This window comes from Trachymyrmex cornetzi, unplaced genomic scaffold (genome assembly GCF_001594075.2).
Source record: "Trachymyrmex cornetzi isolate Tcor2-1 unplaced genomic scaffold, Tcor1.1 scaffold210, whole genome shotgun sequence".
Lineage (NCBI taxonomy): Eukaryota > Metazoa > Arthropoda > Insecta > Hymenoptera > Formicidae > Trachymyrmex > Trachymyrmex cornetzi.
In genome coordinates this window covers 154,521-170,550 of record NW_017296742.1, presented here as the reverse complement: position 1 = coordinate 170,550, position 16,030 = coordinate 154,521, and the positions used below count along the sequence as shown (strand labels likewise).

General features: G+C 30.3%; 1 protein-coding gene and 1 long non-coding RNA gene across 4 annotated transcripts in view; one reads left to right on the top strand and one right to left on the bottom strand.

The window, feature by feature from the left end:
- Nucleotides 1–16,030, bottom strand: part of LOC108759974 (neuronal calcium sensor 2) — an 89,440-nt gene that overhangs the window by 5,634 nt on the left and 67,776 nt on the right. For both annotated transcript variants that reach the window (XM_018505724.1, XM_018505723.1), the window contains exons 3-4: nucleotides 13,344–13,487; nucleotides 2,121–2,249 (exon numbers count right to left, since the gene is read on the bottom strand). In XM_018505724.1, the coding sequence (XP_018361226.1) occupies nucleotides 2,121–2,249; nucleotides 13,344–13,487 (273 nt within the window). The remainder of the gene's footprint in view (nucleotides 1–2,120; nucleotides 2,250–13,343; nucleotides 13,488–16,030) is intronic.
- Nucleotides 2,176–5,051, top strand: LOC108759975 (uncharacterized). 2 transcript variants are annotated; one of them, XR_001940066.1, is made up of 3 exons: nucleotides 2,176–2,517; nucleotides 4,049–4,237; nucleotides 4,874–5,051. It is a non-coding gene; the product is annotated as an uncharacterized LOC108759975 (long non-coding RNA). The 2 variants fall into 2 exon arrangements; XR_001940065.1 differs by having other exon boundaries at nucleotides 4,870–5,051.

Sequence of the window (16,030 nt, the reverse complement as noted above, 5' to 3'; positions counted from 1 at the left end):
GCTCAATGAGCTTTTTAACGAAAGCGACGTAATAACGTATCACAAAGTATAAAGAATAAAACTTTTTTCCGGCAAAACTTTTTACCGATAATTAAAATCTACTTTAATCTTTTTTAAAATGATTTTCTCCAGTTAGATTTAGAGAAATGATCATTTTTATTATAATAAGTAATCAGCTTTTCGTTAGAAATAAACAGATTTTTATATTTAATGTGTACAATTTCGTAAAAAATTAAAAATACCTGAGTATTTCATTTCCATAATTTTCAAGGGATTGATGTGACATAAATATCTTAAAAATCTTTAAATATATTAAAATATTAATATTTAATATTTGTATAATATTAATATTTATATCATTTTAATATTAATTAAATTTCATTATACTATAGAAATTCGCTAAGTAATTAAATGGATAATACATCGATATAAAATACAAAGTATCAATTATTTCAATAATTATTCCAATAATCAAACACATCTTATTTTTATTCATTGACGAAAGATCGGTATTATTATATGTTTCAATCATCCAACTTTGATAAATATTCTATTTCGCTTTTCATTGCGCATAAATATATTAATTATAATTATATTATCGCAGAATATGACAGGCATTTTAACGTATAAGTTTTTTTTTCGTATAAGAATAGATTTAAATAAAAATAATAAAAAGCTGCGTTAAATTTAGGATATAATAATACTTTTATAAAGCATAACATTGTCATTGCGTTTTTATCATGATTTTCTGCGCTCTGTTAGTATATAAAAGCGCGTTTCCCTATTCACTCGGATTCATATCTGAATATAATGTGATAATTAGCTTCTCAAGCGTGATTCTATCTTTGTGTCCTAATTTTCAAGTTTTATTCCGCGCAATAATCCCAAGTTTCCCCTAAAATATATCCCCGGGAAGTTTAAAATATTATTAGTTCCTTTTGCGTTTTTAGAACATCTCTAGACTTTTGGCAATAACTCCTTTTGTTTTATGCCACAATGTTATGTTTGATTAAAATTTTACTGTAAAAAAAATGGCATATTTTTCTCGTATAAAGACATGATCGCATAAGACAAAATTGTGACTTTCATAATATTAAATTTAACAGGTAACATTTTACCTGTAATTTTATACGTGCTTACAATTATTATTACAAATTATGCAGAATTATTGCAATACATTAATGCAAATAAATGAATGTTAAAATCCAATGAAGACCATGCTGCCATTTAAAAATTAAAGCGTGCTTTTGCTCCACGCATGGAGAGTGTGACCTAGCAATTTTGCGGAAATTTATTATGCAATAGGTTGCACGTTACAAAGTTTCCATTCGTCTCGGTTACTGCCCGCTGCCGCTACACCGAGCGGCACAGAAAACTTTAATTACTTATTTAAAAATGAGACGCGACAGCTGTATTTAACGAAGCCTCGCTTCTGGTGTTCCGAGAAAGACATGGCTCGAGTGGAATAGCTGCATGGTTACATCGACATCCGTTCTCTCGCGAAGAGGGTTCATGAAATATTAGCGCGTCAATATTCGCTGCACACGTAAAAAAAAAAAAAAAAAAAAAAAAAACAAGCGCCAAGGTACACTAGATAGATGCGGAAAAACAGTATTGATTTATTATCATGCAATCGTGTGTTAATTATGCAAATCAGTGTTGACGTTGACTAATATTTACTTATATTCGTCACAACTGAAAATTGTTTATACTTGCAGCATTTCGTTACGAATAATCTTGAATACTGCGAATATGAAGAAAAAAAATAGGATTCAGTATGTATCGATAAAATGATATCAATTCGTGCTGTATTCTATTACTATGTATGCATTATTAAGTCTCTCATCGTGAGAGAAGTGTAACGACGTTACATGTGCCACATGCAATTAAACATGAAATTATGAACTTGCGATACGGAGAAGAGAAAGTGGTGCATTTTTTAAATGTAAATATATTGTGCTGAATATATCAGAATCTCTTTTTCTCTCTCATTGATTAACTATGCCGATAGTACTGACGTCAAGTGATAAAAAATTCTGTATTCTGTCGGAAGAGTTGCGGTCGAGTGCAACTAAGTGGAGATAAATCGAAGCGCATGCATTTTTCATGAGTTACAGTACCTGGACGATCTTCGTCATTTCCTGCATATCGATAACGCCGTTGCCGTCAACGTCGTACATGCGGAACGCCCATTTCAGTTTTTCTTCCGGCGTGCCGCTGGACGTTACGTCGATCGCCAACAGGAATTCCTGCAACAAAAGCCAGCGGTATCCCGTATCAGTAACGTTGTCGCAGCTGCGCGATATCAAAACTTTTATTTCTTCGTTACAAAGGAATTTCTCTTTTGTGTGAAACGAAAATCTATTTCCCAAAGTGTAGCTATGATACGCATGGAAGGGAGAACCGACTTTAAGATGCCATAATTCAAGCAGCTTTGCCAAAGCTATAGAAAATATTTATCCACTTGAAATACAACGATTCGAGAAGAAATCAGCTAAGATCGTCTTAACATCAAAAGTGAGTTCAGTTGAGCAATTAAAATGTTAAGATCTAAACATTGATTTTAAAAAGTTTACTCAAATACTAAAAAGTAGTTTTTTATTCTTCAGATATTTTCGAATCTTTAGAAATTAAAATGAGAAGACATTATTCCTCTCTCTCTGGAAATAAATTATTCTCTCTTATTTTTTTCTTTCCACCAATATAATTGTAGAAAAATTATAAAAAAATTGCTTAAGAGTATTAAATTTTAAAAAATACTGAAATTATAGATAACTCTGGTAGGAATGTGTGCAGTTTTTCTAGACACCTATCCAGTTACTATCTAATATTACTGTATTCTCATTAATTGTGTCAATACTGAGTAGGAAATGGATAAGAACTTGATAGAGTTTCATTCTGTCCATTTCACGAGCAGCTGACTTGCTTATTAATCAATTTAATATCCATTATTTGTTGTGTTTCTATTCAGTAAATGGATTCAGATTTTACGCAATTTTTGTATGCAGTAATTGCAAACAAAGTGTTACATCCTGATTGGGATCCTAAGTAGTTTTCCTTGTCAGTTACTAGACAGAAGTTGGTGTAACTGTTTAGTAACTGCTCAAAAAATGTATGAAATTTCTACCAGGGTAATCTATCATGTATAAAATACATATTTTACATTGCATAAAACTTTAATTTTTTTTGAGAAATCTATTTTCTTGTTATATTTTAGAAAAACAAAAAAAGACAAAATCTTAAAAAAATACAATATTTAAATATTGAACAAAAATTAAAAAGTTCTTTAAGTAATTTCGATATTCCCTATAAGAACTCTCTGAGCTTTTTAAAAAAAGTCGAAGTGATACTCAGATGTTTCATTTTTAATTTTTCTTTATTCTAATTTTTTATCTTATATTTCTTAAATTATTATACAATGAAATTCTACACAATAATTTAATTTCATAACACTTCGAAATTTTGCGTTATTTTTTTTATTAAAGATTTTTTGGAAATTTTAAATAGTAAAAATTAAACATCTTGCATATCTTCTCATCAATAATACTCTTAATATTCCAAAAATTTGTTATCAATTATTATCTCACGTTAGACCGGCGAATATATATCGTCTTGAAGTTATGGCTCCTTTTATGAGCGTCATGTCTTTGTCGCGTGTTACCGGACCAAAATCGCGTAAGCGTAAAGTTCTGGATCGTGATACAATGTTACAATGGCGGCTGTGATCGTGTCGGACGAATTTGTCCAGTGGAATCCACGCGGGTATTCTCGCCCCAGGCCGATACCTTTCGAGTACTACCGAGTCGTTAGAGAGCCAGTACGTTCCGGCAGAACTGGGTCACCTGCCGCCCGAGGTAGACAAACGAGACGAGGGCTTTATAGGACGAAGAGAGGGTGGACGGAGGGCGAGCTGGCTCTTTGCTCTTCCTGACCTCTGAAGTGTCACTTCTCGTATTGACCTCAGAGAAAAAGAGAAAGAGATAGAGAGGGGAAAAAGGAGAAGACCATTTCCCTTCTAAGACTAGCTTTAGGCTCACACTTATTTCAGATGCAGCTTACCCGCGAAGCTCGCGGAAGAACTCGTGGAAAAGCCCTGACATTACCGGAGAAATGACGACCGATACCAGGGAGAGAAAACATCTTTGTGATGCTATTAACTGCGGCCTTACAGACACCACGTTCGTGAGAATGGACGCGAGGCGAATATATGAGATTGGAGCGAAGTGGTTTTCCTGAGGTAAAGTTTTCTCAACAACACTCGCGATTGGTATTCCTAGAGTGGACATTAAAAACATTATTTCGAATGCATAAAGCAATTATGCAATCAACTGTCTCGATAAAATTAATTTGTGTTGGATTTGGTAAGTGTATTGAGAAATTTATACATGTAACATGTAAAAAAGATTCTAGAATTTAAACTTTAAAAAGCAATTGTTACTTTATTAAATTTTAAACTTTTTTAGTCATTCAAAATCTTATAAAATCTTATACTGATATATATCCTATATATTTATGAATGTTTTCATTACTGACAATTATAAAACAAGATTTTATTACTCAGTAAGAATATTATTTTTCGCTTATAATACAATTTAATAAAATGAAACAAGGATTAGCTTATTCATAATTAATATATTTCTGAATGTAGATTAAGTCTAATATTATTACATAACATTTAAATTAAATAACGCATCGTCAAGATCAATTCTTGCTCATAAATTATTTATGATTACTTTATCTTATAAATTATTTCCTGTAAACTGTAATAACTTATCTAAACAACTTGATGTTCAGATTACTTTAAAATTAATATAACAATATAGTTTTCGCATTTATTATTCAGAGTCAGTTATACGGCTTTTTTTTCAGGCAGAGCGTGACGTGGATATGGAAAAAGTTACAATACTTGGTCGAGAATCCCCACATCGTTTACGTTAAGCTAAGAAAGTGAAGGAAAGAACGTGGGTCGCACAATTTCCAGCAGTCATTAATTTGATTTGTACGTTACACGCCACTTTAGTTTATGTATCAAATTTATCATCGTTTAGCTCGTAACAAGTTCACGCAACATCCTTTGATATGTAAACTTTCTTCATATTTATTTCAAAAATGAATAATGACGATCAAAAACGTTTTAACAGAGAAATTTTTGACGTTATTAACGTTAAGATGATTTCTATTAAATCACACATTACAAAATATTAAAATATATAAAGTTAGTACTATCATCATAACAATCATCATAACAATTTTAATGTGTAGAAAATATGTTCATTAAAAAAGAAGAGAAATTCTAAATGTTTTGCTAATATGCTTATTTTAACATCTCTCTGCAGTCATTTAATAATTTTATTTTATATATTTTTAATTGTAGTGTTTTTAATTAACTAGATATAAATAATTTCTTGTAAAATAAAAAACAAAAATATGTATATTTATTCATATAACAGTCTACATCTCATTCCAATAAAATCTTTTATGAAATTTATAATTTTAGACAGAGTTATATCTAGATGTTTAATATTAAGACACAGACACTAAAAGATTTCCTTTTGTGTTTTTATTTATTTATCTACCTTTCGGAACGCAATTTCTTCAAAGTACGGAAAATCCAAGATATATATTTCTTGTTCGTTACTTGAAGTAATCTGAAGCACAAACGCATTCTACGGTCTTTAATTGAGGTAAAATGTTTCTTTGGCTGTGAGTCTTCCTTTGACTGCATTTTTATGTCTTAAGAACAAATATCTAATCTCGAAGCCGATATAATTAACAAAGCTATACGGAATGTATTTTAAGAAAAAATATACAGGTTTTCCCCGCAGATTTATTTTAATTTTTACATTATGTTTTTAATCACAAAAATCGTGTACTGCACTAAAATCTTTTTGCGCTGTCGCGAGTCATCCACGCTTTGTGTTCTATTAGAATTATAATACGAAATGTTAGTAATAAATTTAAATGCATATATATGATGCATATACATTTGTGTGATATATATATATACATATCATATATCTATATATTGTATATATTTATATTATACAATTGAATTGCATATGCTGAAAAATCCGTTGATATTGATTTGCTCTTTAAATAATTTATATCTTTTAATCTACAATTTTCGCACACGAATTTTAGATATATGTATTATAAATATACAAAGAATTCATCATTTTACAAGAATTATATAAAAAGTAATGTTAAAGATACGTCAATTAAAAAGTATAAAACCTATCCTCACTTGTAGAGAGGTAAGAATGCCATTTTCATACTTATGTAGTATCCTTAAATTATATAAGTTACGATCCATGTATACTATTATTTCCGTAGTTATGTTCTACAAACTTTATGCTTTCAACACTTAGTTGCTAAAAGTTAAAAGCAATGTTTCGTCGTGCAAAGTAAAAACAACGAGTGAATGCAGTACAAAATACGGGAAGGACGTACGTTTCAAAACGAACTAAGCAACTTCGAACATTGAGAAATGTACCTTCAAACACGAATGTTCCGAAGTAGATTTTCAAAATGGATCTTGGTGCCCAACGCTAATGGAAATGCAGTCTCAGAAGAATCGCGATTGAGGACTTTTTAAGAAAAAGAAAAAGGTCAAGCCTGTTCGTGATTCAAGGACGGACATAAAAGTACAGGAAAGCTTTTTGTAAAACATACACTTTTTTCTTGCACACGGGTAACATAATGTATGACCTTTTACTTTACCACAACGTCCACAATGTAAGTGAATACCCTAAACATTTCATTTTATGTAACTGTATTCAGTATGTAAAACTCGAAGTTCTATTAAGAAACCTTTAAAATGTTTCTAATGATTTTAGTTTTATAAATAAAATATCATGACCGTATCATAGGTAAATAAAAATTGTTTAAAGCTATCGCAAACGCGTAACGCAAAATTTAAACTCGTAAATATTTGTCCTAAATTTTTTGCCGAGTATGTTTTGTGATTATTTTATTCATAATAATTCGAAAATTACATTTTTCTAATTATTACACTTTTGAAACTGACAATGAGAGAATGATATGTAGAATTAATGTACATAATTGCACTGAGAAAAATTTCCGGGCTTTATCCGTTCAAAAAGTAACAAACATATTTCCGATTGATTTTGATCGGAAATATCTGTTTGTTACTTTTTGAACGGACATTTTTTTCAGTGTGAAAAAACTATTTTGTATAATTAATATTAGAAATTTAAAATGTCTATTACGGTCGAAGCTGGATCTTTGTAGCTTTTAAATAATTCAATCTTGAATTACTAGTATATACTATATATGTACTTGCATATATACCATATTGTAGTTTTTTTCAAACTGCGCGCCGAATTATTTTTCTGGACTAAATAAACGCAATTAAAACTACTCTAGTAATATCGCGAATCGGTGGTCTATGGCTTAGGACGCTCGTACGGTTTACAAGAGATCCGGGTTCAAGTCCCGGCCGAGGTAATAATTTTCGCAATAAATTTATTAACAGTTTTAATATATTAACATCTTTATAATATATGATGCTTGATGGTAGCATCAAAATTATTAAATTGCTTGTCAATTTAATTCGCGATTACTAGTTTTAATTGCGTTTATTTAGTCCGGAAAAATAATTCGGCGCGCAGTTTGACAAAGACTACAATATGGTATATATGCAAGTACATGTATAGTATATATTAGTAATTCAAGATTGAATTATTTAAAAGCAACGAAGATTCAGCTTCGACCGTAATAGGCATTTTAAATTTCTAGTATTGATTGTGTTTCTCACATATACGGTCTAAAATAAAGATATATTTATTTTGTAATTAGTACAACTACAAAATAGTTTATTGAACGATGTATATTAATTCCACATAATATAAAAATTGTATAAATTTTGTTGTTGTCGGTACCTATAGTTACAGCAGGCTGGTTGAAGTAAGTTGATTCTGTATTCTGATATTAAATAATTAATATCAATCTAAGAAACTGATGGACTAATACGAGTATAATTTACCTACTAGAGAATGAAATAAATGTAAAGTATTATCAAGTGATAAACGAAAGTAAATTATATATATACATATATACAGAATAAAATTAGGAATCACGATCTCAAAACGTCCTTTCAAAATAAGCTTTGGAGAGAAGTCCACCGAGTTAACTTTCAGTCCTAAATGGTGCGTCCGAGTGCAACAATGCAATTACATGGTACGTCGCGCGAAAAGTTTCCGTTGAGGAGAAAGTGTGACTGAAGCTTGTATTTTCCTCAAAATCTTCGCAAATTCTAAAATAATAGAGAAGCTATATTAGTTCCTCTACAACAAAAAAGCGATATTTGGCTTAGTTATCAAGGAATAACTTTTATGTTTTATTTTTAAAACTATATTACACATTTGTACATACATAAAATGTGTAGAATTGCTTTCTTTGCTTTTAACCGAAATTTGTTTGATGTCGAATGTTTCAATAGTTTCAAAAGAGACGACAAACTTGTCAAAATATGTAACACATTTTTCATAAATAAGATAATGTATAAAATAAATTAAAACTTTTTATTTAAATAACATTAATTTATAATATATTAATTTAACATTAGAATGATAATAAATAAATAAAACTTAAATTTCGCATATTGAATAATTTTGTTATTTTCTTTTATGTATATCTTTTATCATATTCATGAGAATTGATTTAATCTTCTTTTAAAAAGATTATACTTTAATACAAAAAGCCAAGCGATATTCAAAATTAAAAAATATCTTTTTTAGATGTGTTATTATACGTGAAACATTGTGCATGCATTTAATATCGTTTGATACCGTTCGAGCAACTTCCGACGAAAGTTACAGAAGATACCGTATATATAAAGCCTTATAAATCCCCTCACAAAGAAGTAGAGGAATATATCAACGTCCTGACATTGAAGAATATTTGTCATGTCATTCGTAATATATTAGGATACACTGAGCGAGTGCAAAGCACTGTTTATGCAGAATGAGCTGTTTTCGATTCTTGAGATTTCAGATCTGTCCAAAGGAAAGACGATAAATGTAAACGGAATCTGAGTTCTTCTAAATAAGAAAAGTTGCAAGAATGCTGAAATAGCTGACCCGTCCGTCATTTATCACCGTTCCGTAGGAATTGTTCGAGAAATAAGTTTAAATTGCCGGAAGTTCTAACTAAATCTCTAATGGCTTTTCAATGTGCGAACTGCTTGAATTAGTTCATTACTCCCTCCCTGCGAAAGTTGTTGAAGTTTAATTAGAGAAAGTTTGTCGTCGAACAATATACAAAATGTTTTCGATTATTTCAAAAACAAAAAATATATTAACGTATATTTGTATGTACATATATATTTGAGACTTATGCAAGAATTTTAAGTCGTATGCACTTTTAAGAAATTATAAGGACAACCTTGTAGTAGGCTTATATTATTTAAACAAGATCGCATATTCGTTCGTTTATTCCAAATTTGTTATCATTAGCTCTTCGTAATATCTAGAAGTAATTAAAAAATTATAAATTCTTAAAAAAAGTGCTGCGTAAATCATGAAGTGTAAAAATGAAATAAACTTAAAATTTATGTGAAAATATTACGTGAAATTTATTTGTGGAAGTTAAAAAATATATAAAAAGTATAAATATAAATATATATAAAATATATAAAGAAGCAATTTTAGATATTCTCCAAGTTGCTTTTTGAAGAGATAAAAGGAAAGACTAATTCTCTCTCCTCTCTCTCTCCCTCTCGCATTTAATAAAAATACTTACAATTAACAAATAAGAAAATAAAGATAATAAATAAGAAACTAAAATTTTAGGTTTCAATTCAACTTCATAACGTCGAATAACGCTATAAAATTTTTGAAAAAGAGATATACATACATTCTTTCCATGAATTTCATGTTATTGTAACTGCTATATTATTATCGACGACGTTCTAAAAGATGTTATACTATAGAAGCTTTTTTCATTTAGGCGATGTCATAAGAGTTAAATTCAGTCGACGACTTTGTCGGATTTTCCTCGAAGAAAAATAAGTAATAAAGAACCTGATATTATTATATCCATAGGAAACATGACGGAAGAAGGAGGAAGTGTCTACAAAAGAAAGAGTGGATTTTTATATTATATACAGACAGCTATTCGTCTCGATATGATAATAAGAATCGAAAAGAGACTACCAATGTTATAGGCTCGAGCTTATCGATAAAGCTCGCATATTTTCAGCTTACGCTGAGGGCTGCAAATGTTTATACTTTTACCGATACTATTCAAATATTGCGATATTGTTTGAAGCGACATAATGCAATTGCGCGAGAAATCACGTCTCATCGCAGGTTTACTTAATATCGGAATAATAATCGTTTATAGAGCTTACGTGAGCATATATATGCTGCACATAAACAGAACTTCGGCTCGCGATGAAGTTACAATAGAGCTTACATATCGATGAAACTCCGGTGAAACTTTGTCATCTCAATGCGAAATTTCTTAAGTGTTGTATGATCACAAGATACAGGCGCGAGGTAGATTGCATCTTACAACTGGCCGGGTATTAAACGTCCGCATCGATGGACTACTTGAACAAAGTTAGTATATTCGTGATTTGGAACATAGATTGGTTTGTTTTAGCATGTTCAATATTACTTCTAAAACAATGAACAATGATTTATTATGTATAGTTTGTTGTTATTTCTGCAATGTTCTATATAAAAAAAAAGCAATTTTAATCATTGTACTTTCGTACATAATAAAATATAATTTGTAAAATTACAGTCATTCAGCATATTCTCATTTTGAATAGTTTACGTCAAATATGTAGTCTCTCTTTCTCTTTTCTACTATTTGCATTCGAATAAAATTTTAATGAAGGAATTGGAAGCAGATGTCTGTTTTTCATTCAGAAAGTTTATAACAGAAGCGAGCTGTGGTAATTTAATACCTTGATAATTTTCGCAAGTTAAACTTTACAAATGTAAATAGATAATAAACTTAGTATTTTGATTAGTTTCAAGTAATGCTCAACTTTATATATCAGTTAGTTTTAATAAATCACGGACCTTTAATAATTGATAAGAAATTCCATATTTCACTTACAATTAATTTGTGAATAGATAACTTCGTATTTCGATTAATCACAAAAGGATTTTATTTTTGCAGAACTTTAAATTAAAAACTAATTCTCATAATATTCAATATTGAGATGTGAAATAATAATTTTTCATAAAATTTTTATTATTGAAATGAAATATTATTTTTAAAAACGGTATATAATTATATCATATCGTTAAAAAATGTTACATAGAATCTTATGTTATATAAAACTTTTCGATAAAATAAGATGTAAATGATTTATTATAACATAAGCATATAACACACAATATTTATAAACAAGGGTCCTGATTTAAGTGACTGAGTAATTTATACATTAACATGAAATACATTAACGTTCGCATAAAAGACATCTTGAAGTTAGCTTGCCCTACAATAATTCTGTTAGAAGAAACGCATTCGCTGAGCAAACGATTAGTTGCTACAACGCAACATGATATAAAGACAGAAAATGGAATTTTATGCAATATATTAATCTGAAATCTTATAAAACAGTGTCCTCATTAAATATCTCTGATTACATTTTTGCCAAAATCTAATGTAACATCTTTTAACGTTTTTTCGTTTCACAAAATGAGATAAACAATATTATATTACCGTATTATATTACTTTTTAATAATATAATAATATTAATACAATGTGAATTAAATTAACCGCAGTATATACAATTATTGTAGAGAGTATTAAGATTTTTAATTTATTCGTATATGTTATATTAATCCGAATACGTAATATAGAATTTCCAATAACATTTCAAAGTACGAGTAATTTTCTCTCTCGCTATTTCTTTTTTTTATTTATTTTATCTTTAGCTTATTAAGGACATGAAAGAAAATAACTGTAACGTGTAATATCACGATATTTTCTTTCAATGTAATTGTTGTAATAATATAAAAATAAATACAATTGTTATTTTTAAATCCTGTTGTAATTATACATATATCAATTCAATAAAATTATAATATTACACTTTTCTCTATTTTTCATATAGTTTGTATGCTGATTTTATATATGCGTTTACTCGCGATCTCTCATATTATTTTTTTATTATCCTCTCTAAATTATTTTTAAGAGATGAAAACATTGTAATAAGAATATTAATAATATATTAATAAGTTTTATAATTTATTATAAGGATCGCATCAAGAATGACGCTTTCTTGAAAATTAAAAATATAATACAGCGAGATAAGGGCTGAGATAAGGACAAGACAAGATGATTTCTTGACACGGTGAAAAAAGTCGTGCGTCATTTACATCCGAAGAATGCTTTTCTATGGCAAATTATATAGTTCCTCTAGGATAACTTTGATCAGCGATGCGATGCGAGATCACCTTACAAAGCACGACGTTAGACAAAGCTTGGGGTTTTATCCGGCGTATTCGGGTCAGATATCAAATAGCTATTCGCCGGCAGGCAAACACGACTCGTCGCACCTTTACCGAACTATATTAAATTACCGATTAGCATACCGAGATGACGGACGAGAATATTCGCTAGCTGTGCTTACAAACGGAAATCATGTGTGACGTGCGGCACTTCTCTTGGAGGATTTCGAGTCAAGTCAAGGCAGTTACGAAGCTACGGAGCGAGAAGGGACCACGAATAGTGATGGAGAGCTTGGCTGTAATACTTACATCGCGTCGTATGAATAATGCATTATTAACGACTTACGCGAATTATAAAGAACATAAATTCACAATCACGGATAACCGGGTACGAAGGAATACGCGATCTGAAGTCTCAGAAAAGATTTATGTCGTCGCATTTGTCGAGCGTATAATCGGATGTAGCACCGTTCACGTTCCTTTGCGCGCTTCCGTGCCAAGATGGAAATCTTTTGTCTTAGTACATCATTTTACCATCTTTACACGTTGTTGACCAATCGTTTCTTCTCACTGTATATAGATTACAATTCTCGATAAATTTCCGATATTCAAACTCCCCGTCTCGCGCCAGTCGACCTAAATTCACGCGAACGATATTTTCACGTCATAAAAGTGCAATCTTCTCTTCGCGATGAAAGTATTGCGGCGACTATAACGAACTTCTTTGAGTCGCTCAGACGAGCAGATTTTGTCGCGATTATGTTTAATCACGCGGAATGATCGATGTACAAGTACGTAGCGCGACACGTATCTTCTTTGGAGGATCCATCGGGAGTACGGTAGTTATTACATGGCTCATTACAGCAGTTTGTGCCAATTGTATGTCGTAAAAAACTTGTGGGACTCACCTTAAAGTCGATGTAGCCATTCTTGTCCATGTCGAATGTGCGGAACACGTGGTCGCAGAATTCTTCCGCGTTACCGGACGGGAAGAACATTTTGTACATGTCGACAAATTTCGCCGGCGTTAACCTGCCATTAGGACAGTCTTGCTGTAACATTCGAAAGAACACAAGACCGTGAATTCTCGAGTTAGGATTTTCTATGTTACGTAAGCGTAATGCATTTCTATTCTAACATAATTTTTGAACTACTTCTCTTGGTTCCTATATTTATTGAACTATTTGTCTTTCTTTAAGTATTATTAGTATACCTATAAATGTGCGATAATAGCTCAATATTTTTATTATATCTTTATCGTGTTTTTTCTCCACTTTTTTTCACATTCCTAAGGTACCTATATAATTAAAACTAATAAAATAGTATAATTATATATTAGTTGGAATAATATAATTATAACAATTACAATACGCAAATTAAATTTTGATTGCACTGCGTTAATTACTGCATAACATTTTCACAATTCTTTATACATTATTTTTTTATTGCACTTTTCACAATTTTAATTTTTTTATCATTTTACTATCAATGTTTATTTTTGTAGAGATACATTAAATTATAGAAATACATTAAACTTTACATTAAATTATAGAAATACATTAAATTATAGAAATACATTAAAACTTTGTTTTCGAAAATAGAAAAATTAAATACGTCATAATAATGTAGAAACCAAGTTACTCAAAATGCTGTTATACCTTGAGTAATAACCAAATTCACATCAACGAAAATAGCATTTACGTATACAAAGTAAGAAGAGTATATATTTGCGTCAGTACGTTCTTCATATATTTAAGCGTAAGATATATTAAACATACTCTCTAAATCTGAATCAGGATAGTCACTAATTACCCAGTGGCATATATAGCACTGATAATCAGTGAAGTTCAACTAAAAAAGGAAGAATATTTGAACGTTATATAACTAAAATACTGACATTTGCACGTTAATTTCAATCTTCCAATACCGTATTCATTGAATTTAAGCACTAAAACAAGGTTAGTTAGATCACATAATATAGATTAGCTAGGTTAGGGATCTTATACTGATTACCAGTGGCATACTTGGCACTGATATCAGTGATTATCCACTGAATCAGATTTAGAAGAGTAGAGATATATATTAAATCGGTCTGAATAAAAATACTTTACTAAAATTATGTCGTGTCTAAATTAACCGATTTGACTAAAGACTTTCATCCGCACATAGTGAATTCTATTGATCGCAGAATATACCTCAGTCTTGCCACTTGAGCGCAAGATATGGGATCCCGAGAAAAAAAATTATGTCGTTTAAGTGTCATCGCTCCCCTCGTATCAGATTGGCCTTAATCTAGTGCCGTTCGTCTCATTTTTAAAAAGAAGCGAACGACGCTGCTTCCGCATGATATATTTTTCAATCTCCTTCGACCGCGCTTCTTCGCCAAGGTCGATGCGCGGTGATCAGTTTTCATTTATTTCAATCCACAGACTCAATGAAGTCGTGTGCGAGATTCATTGCAAATCGCACGAGAGGAAGCGGACAATGAGCAGCTGTGAAACGCGACTAGATTGCGGAACGTCCACACTATAATGATTCTGCTTAGTTTAATTAATCCGATCGCCACGAGCTTGGAGCTCCTTTGGATCCGCGTCCATTTAAACTGTTCGAGAAAGTAACTTTTCTGCGGCACTATAGCAGCTTTCGGGAAAATGTCACATCCTGTTCCTGACGAATCTTGCGTCACAGCTCGGGCGAGTTCTCATAATATAGATTGATTTAAATATCTTATAAGAAATGCTTGAAATATTGTTAATGATACGGTACTTTCGAACGTATTTATATACTTGGCATCATGTGTTAGTACTTGAAAATTAATCAGCTCTTAAATTCAGACTCGAAAGACACTTGTAATTTATCTGATAGTCTACATGTTTGTTATTTCATATATGCACTCGCATCAAATTGCGATAATTATTCATAGCGACAAAACGACGAATGTTGACAGCGTACGTGTAATTGTATAGAATTATAAGCATAATATTATAAAGGTAGTTTCAAGCCATGCTAAATAAATATATATATTATATGCTGTATTATAAATTATATATAGACATGTTATTTGCGTTGTGCGAATGAGATAATGTGCGCTAAGATAATAATGTTCTAGTTAGATTTAATAATGATCTATATGTCAATAACTAAATATTGAATTTGTAATGTTGAATGTGCATCGTGTCTCAATATACTGAATATTTAAAACACAAATTATGAAACTCATCGCGTAAACGTGATTTATTTATACGTTGAATATGTGAGAAATAAATTAATATTTGCCATATAATAACTAAACGAACTTATCGTACACCGATAATTGGCTTCTCAAACGACTATTTTTTATTAGGTAAATAACATATTGACGTTGGATGATAAAATATCACAGTGATATAGAGATATCACTGTTAATTATGCTACATTAATCATATTATATTTCAATTTTTAATTATTAATAAAATGTGACAAAGTATTACACAGTATAATGGGACAAATAGTGTTAACAATAACATTATCAAGTACTTTGCATTTATGTGTATAACACTCAAATTCATATTTAAATTTATATTTATAAATATTTATAATTATTTATATATTAATA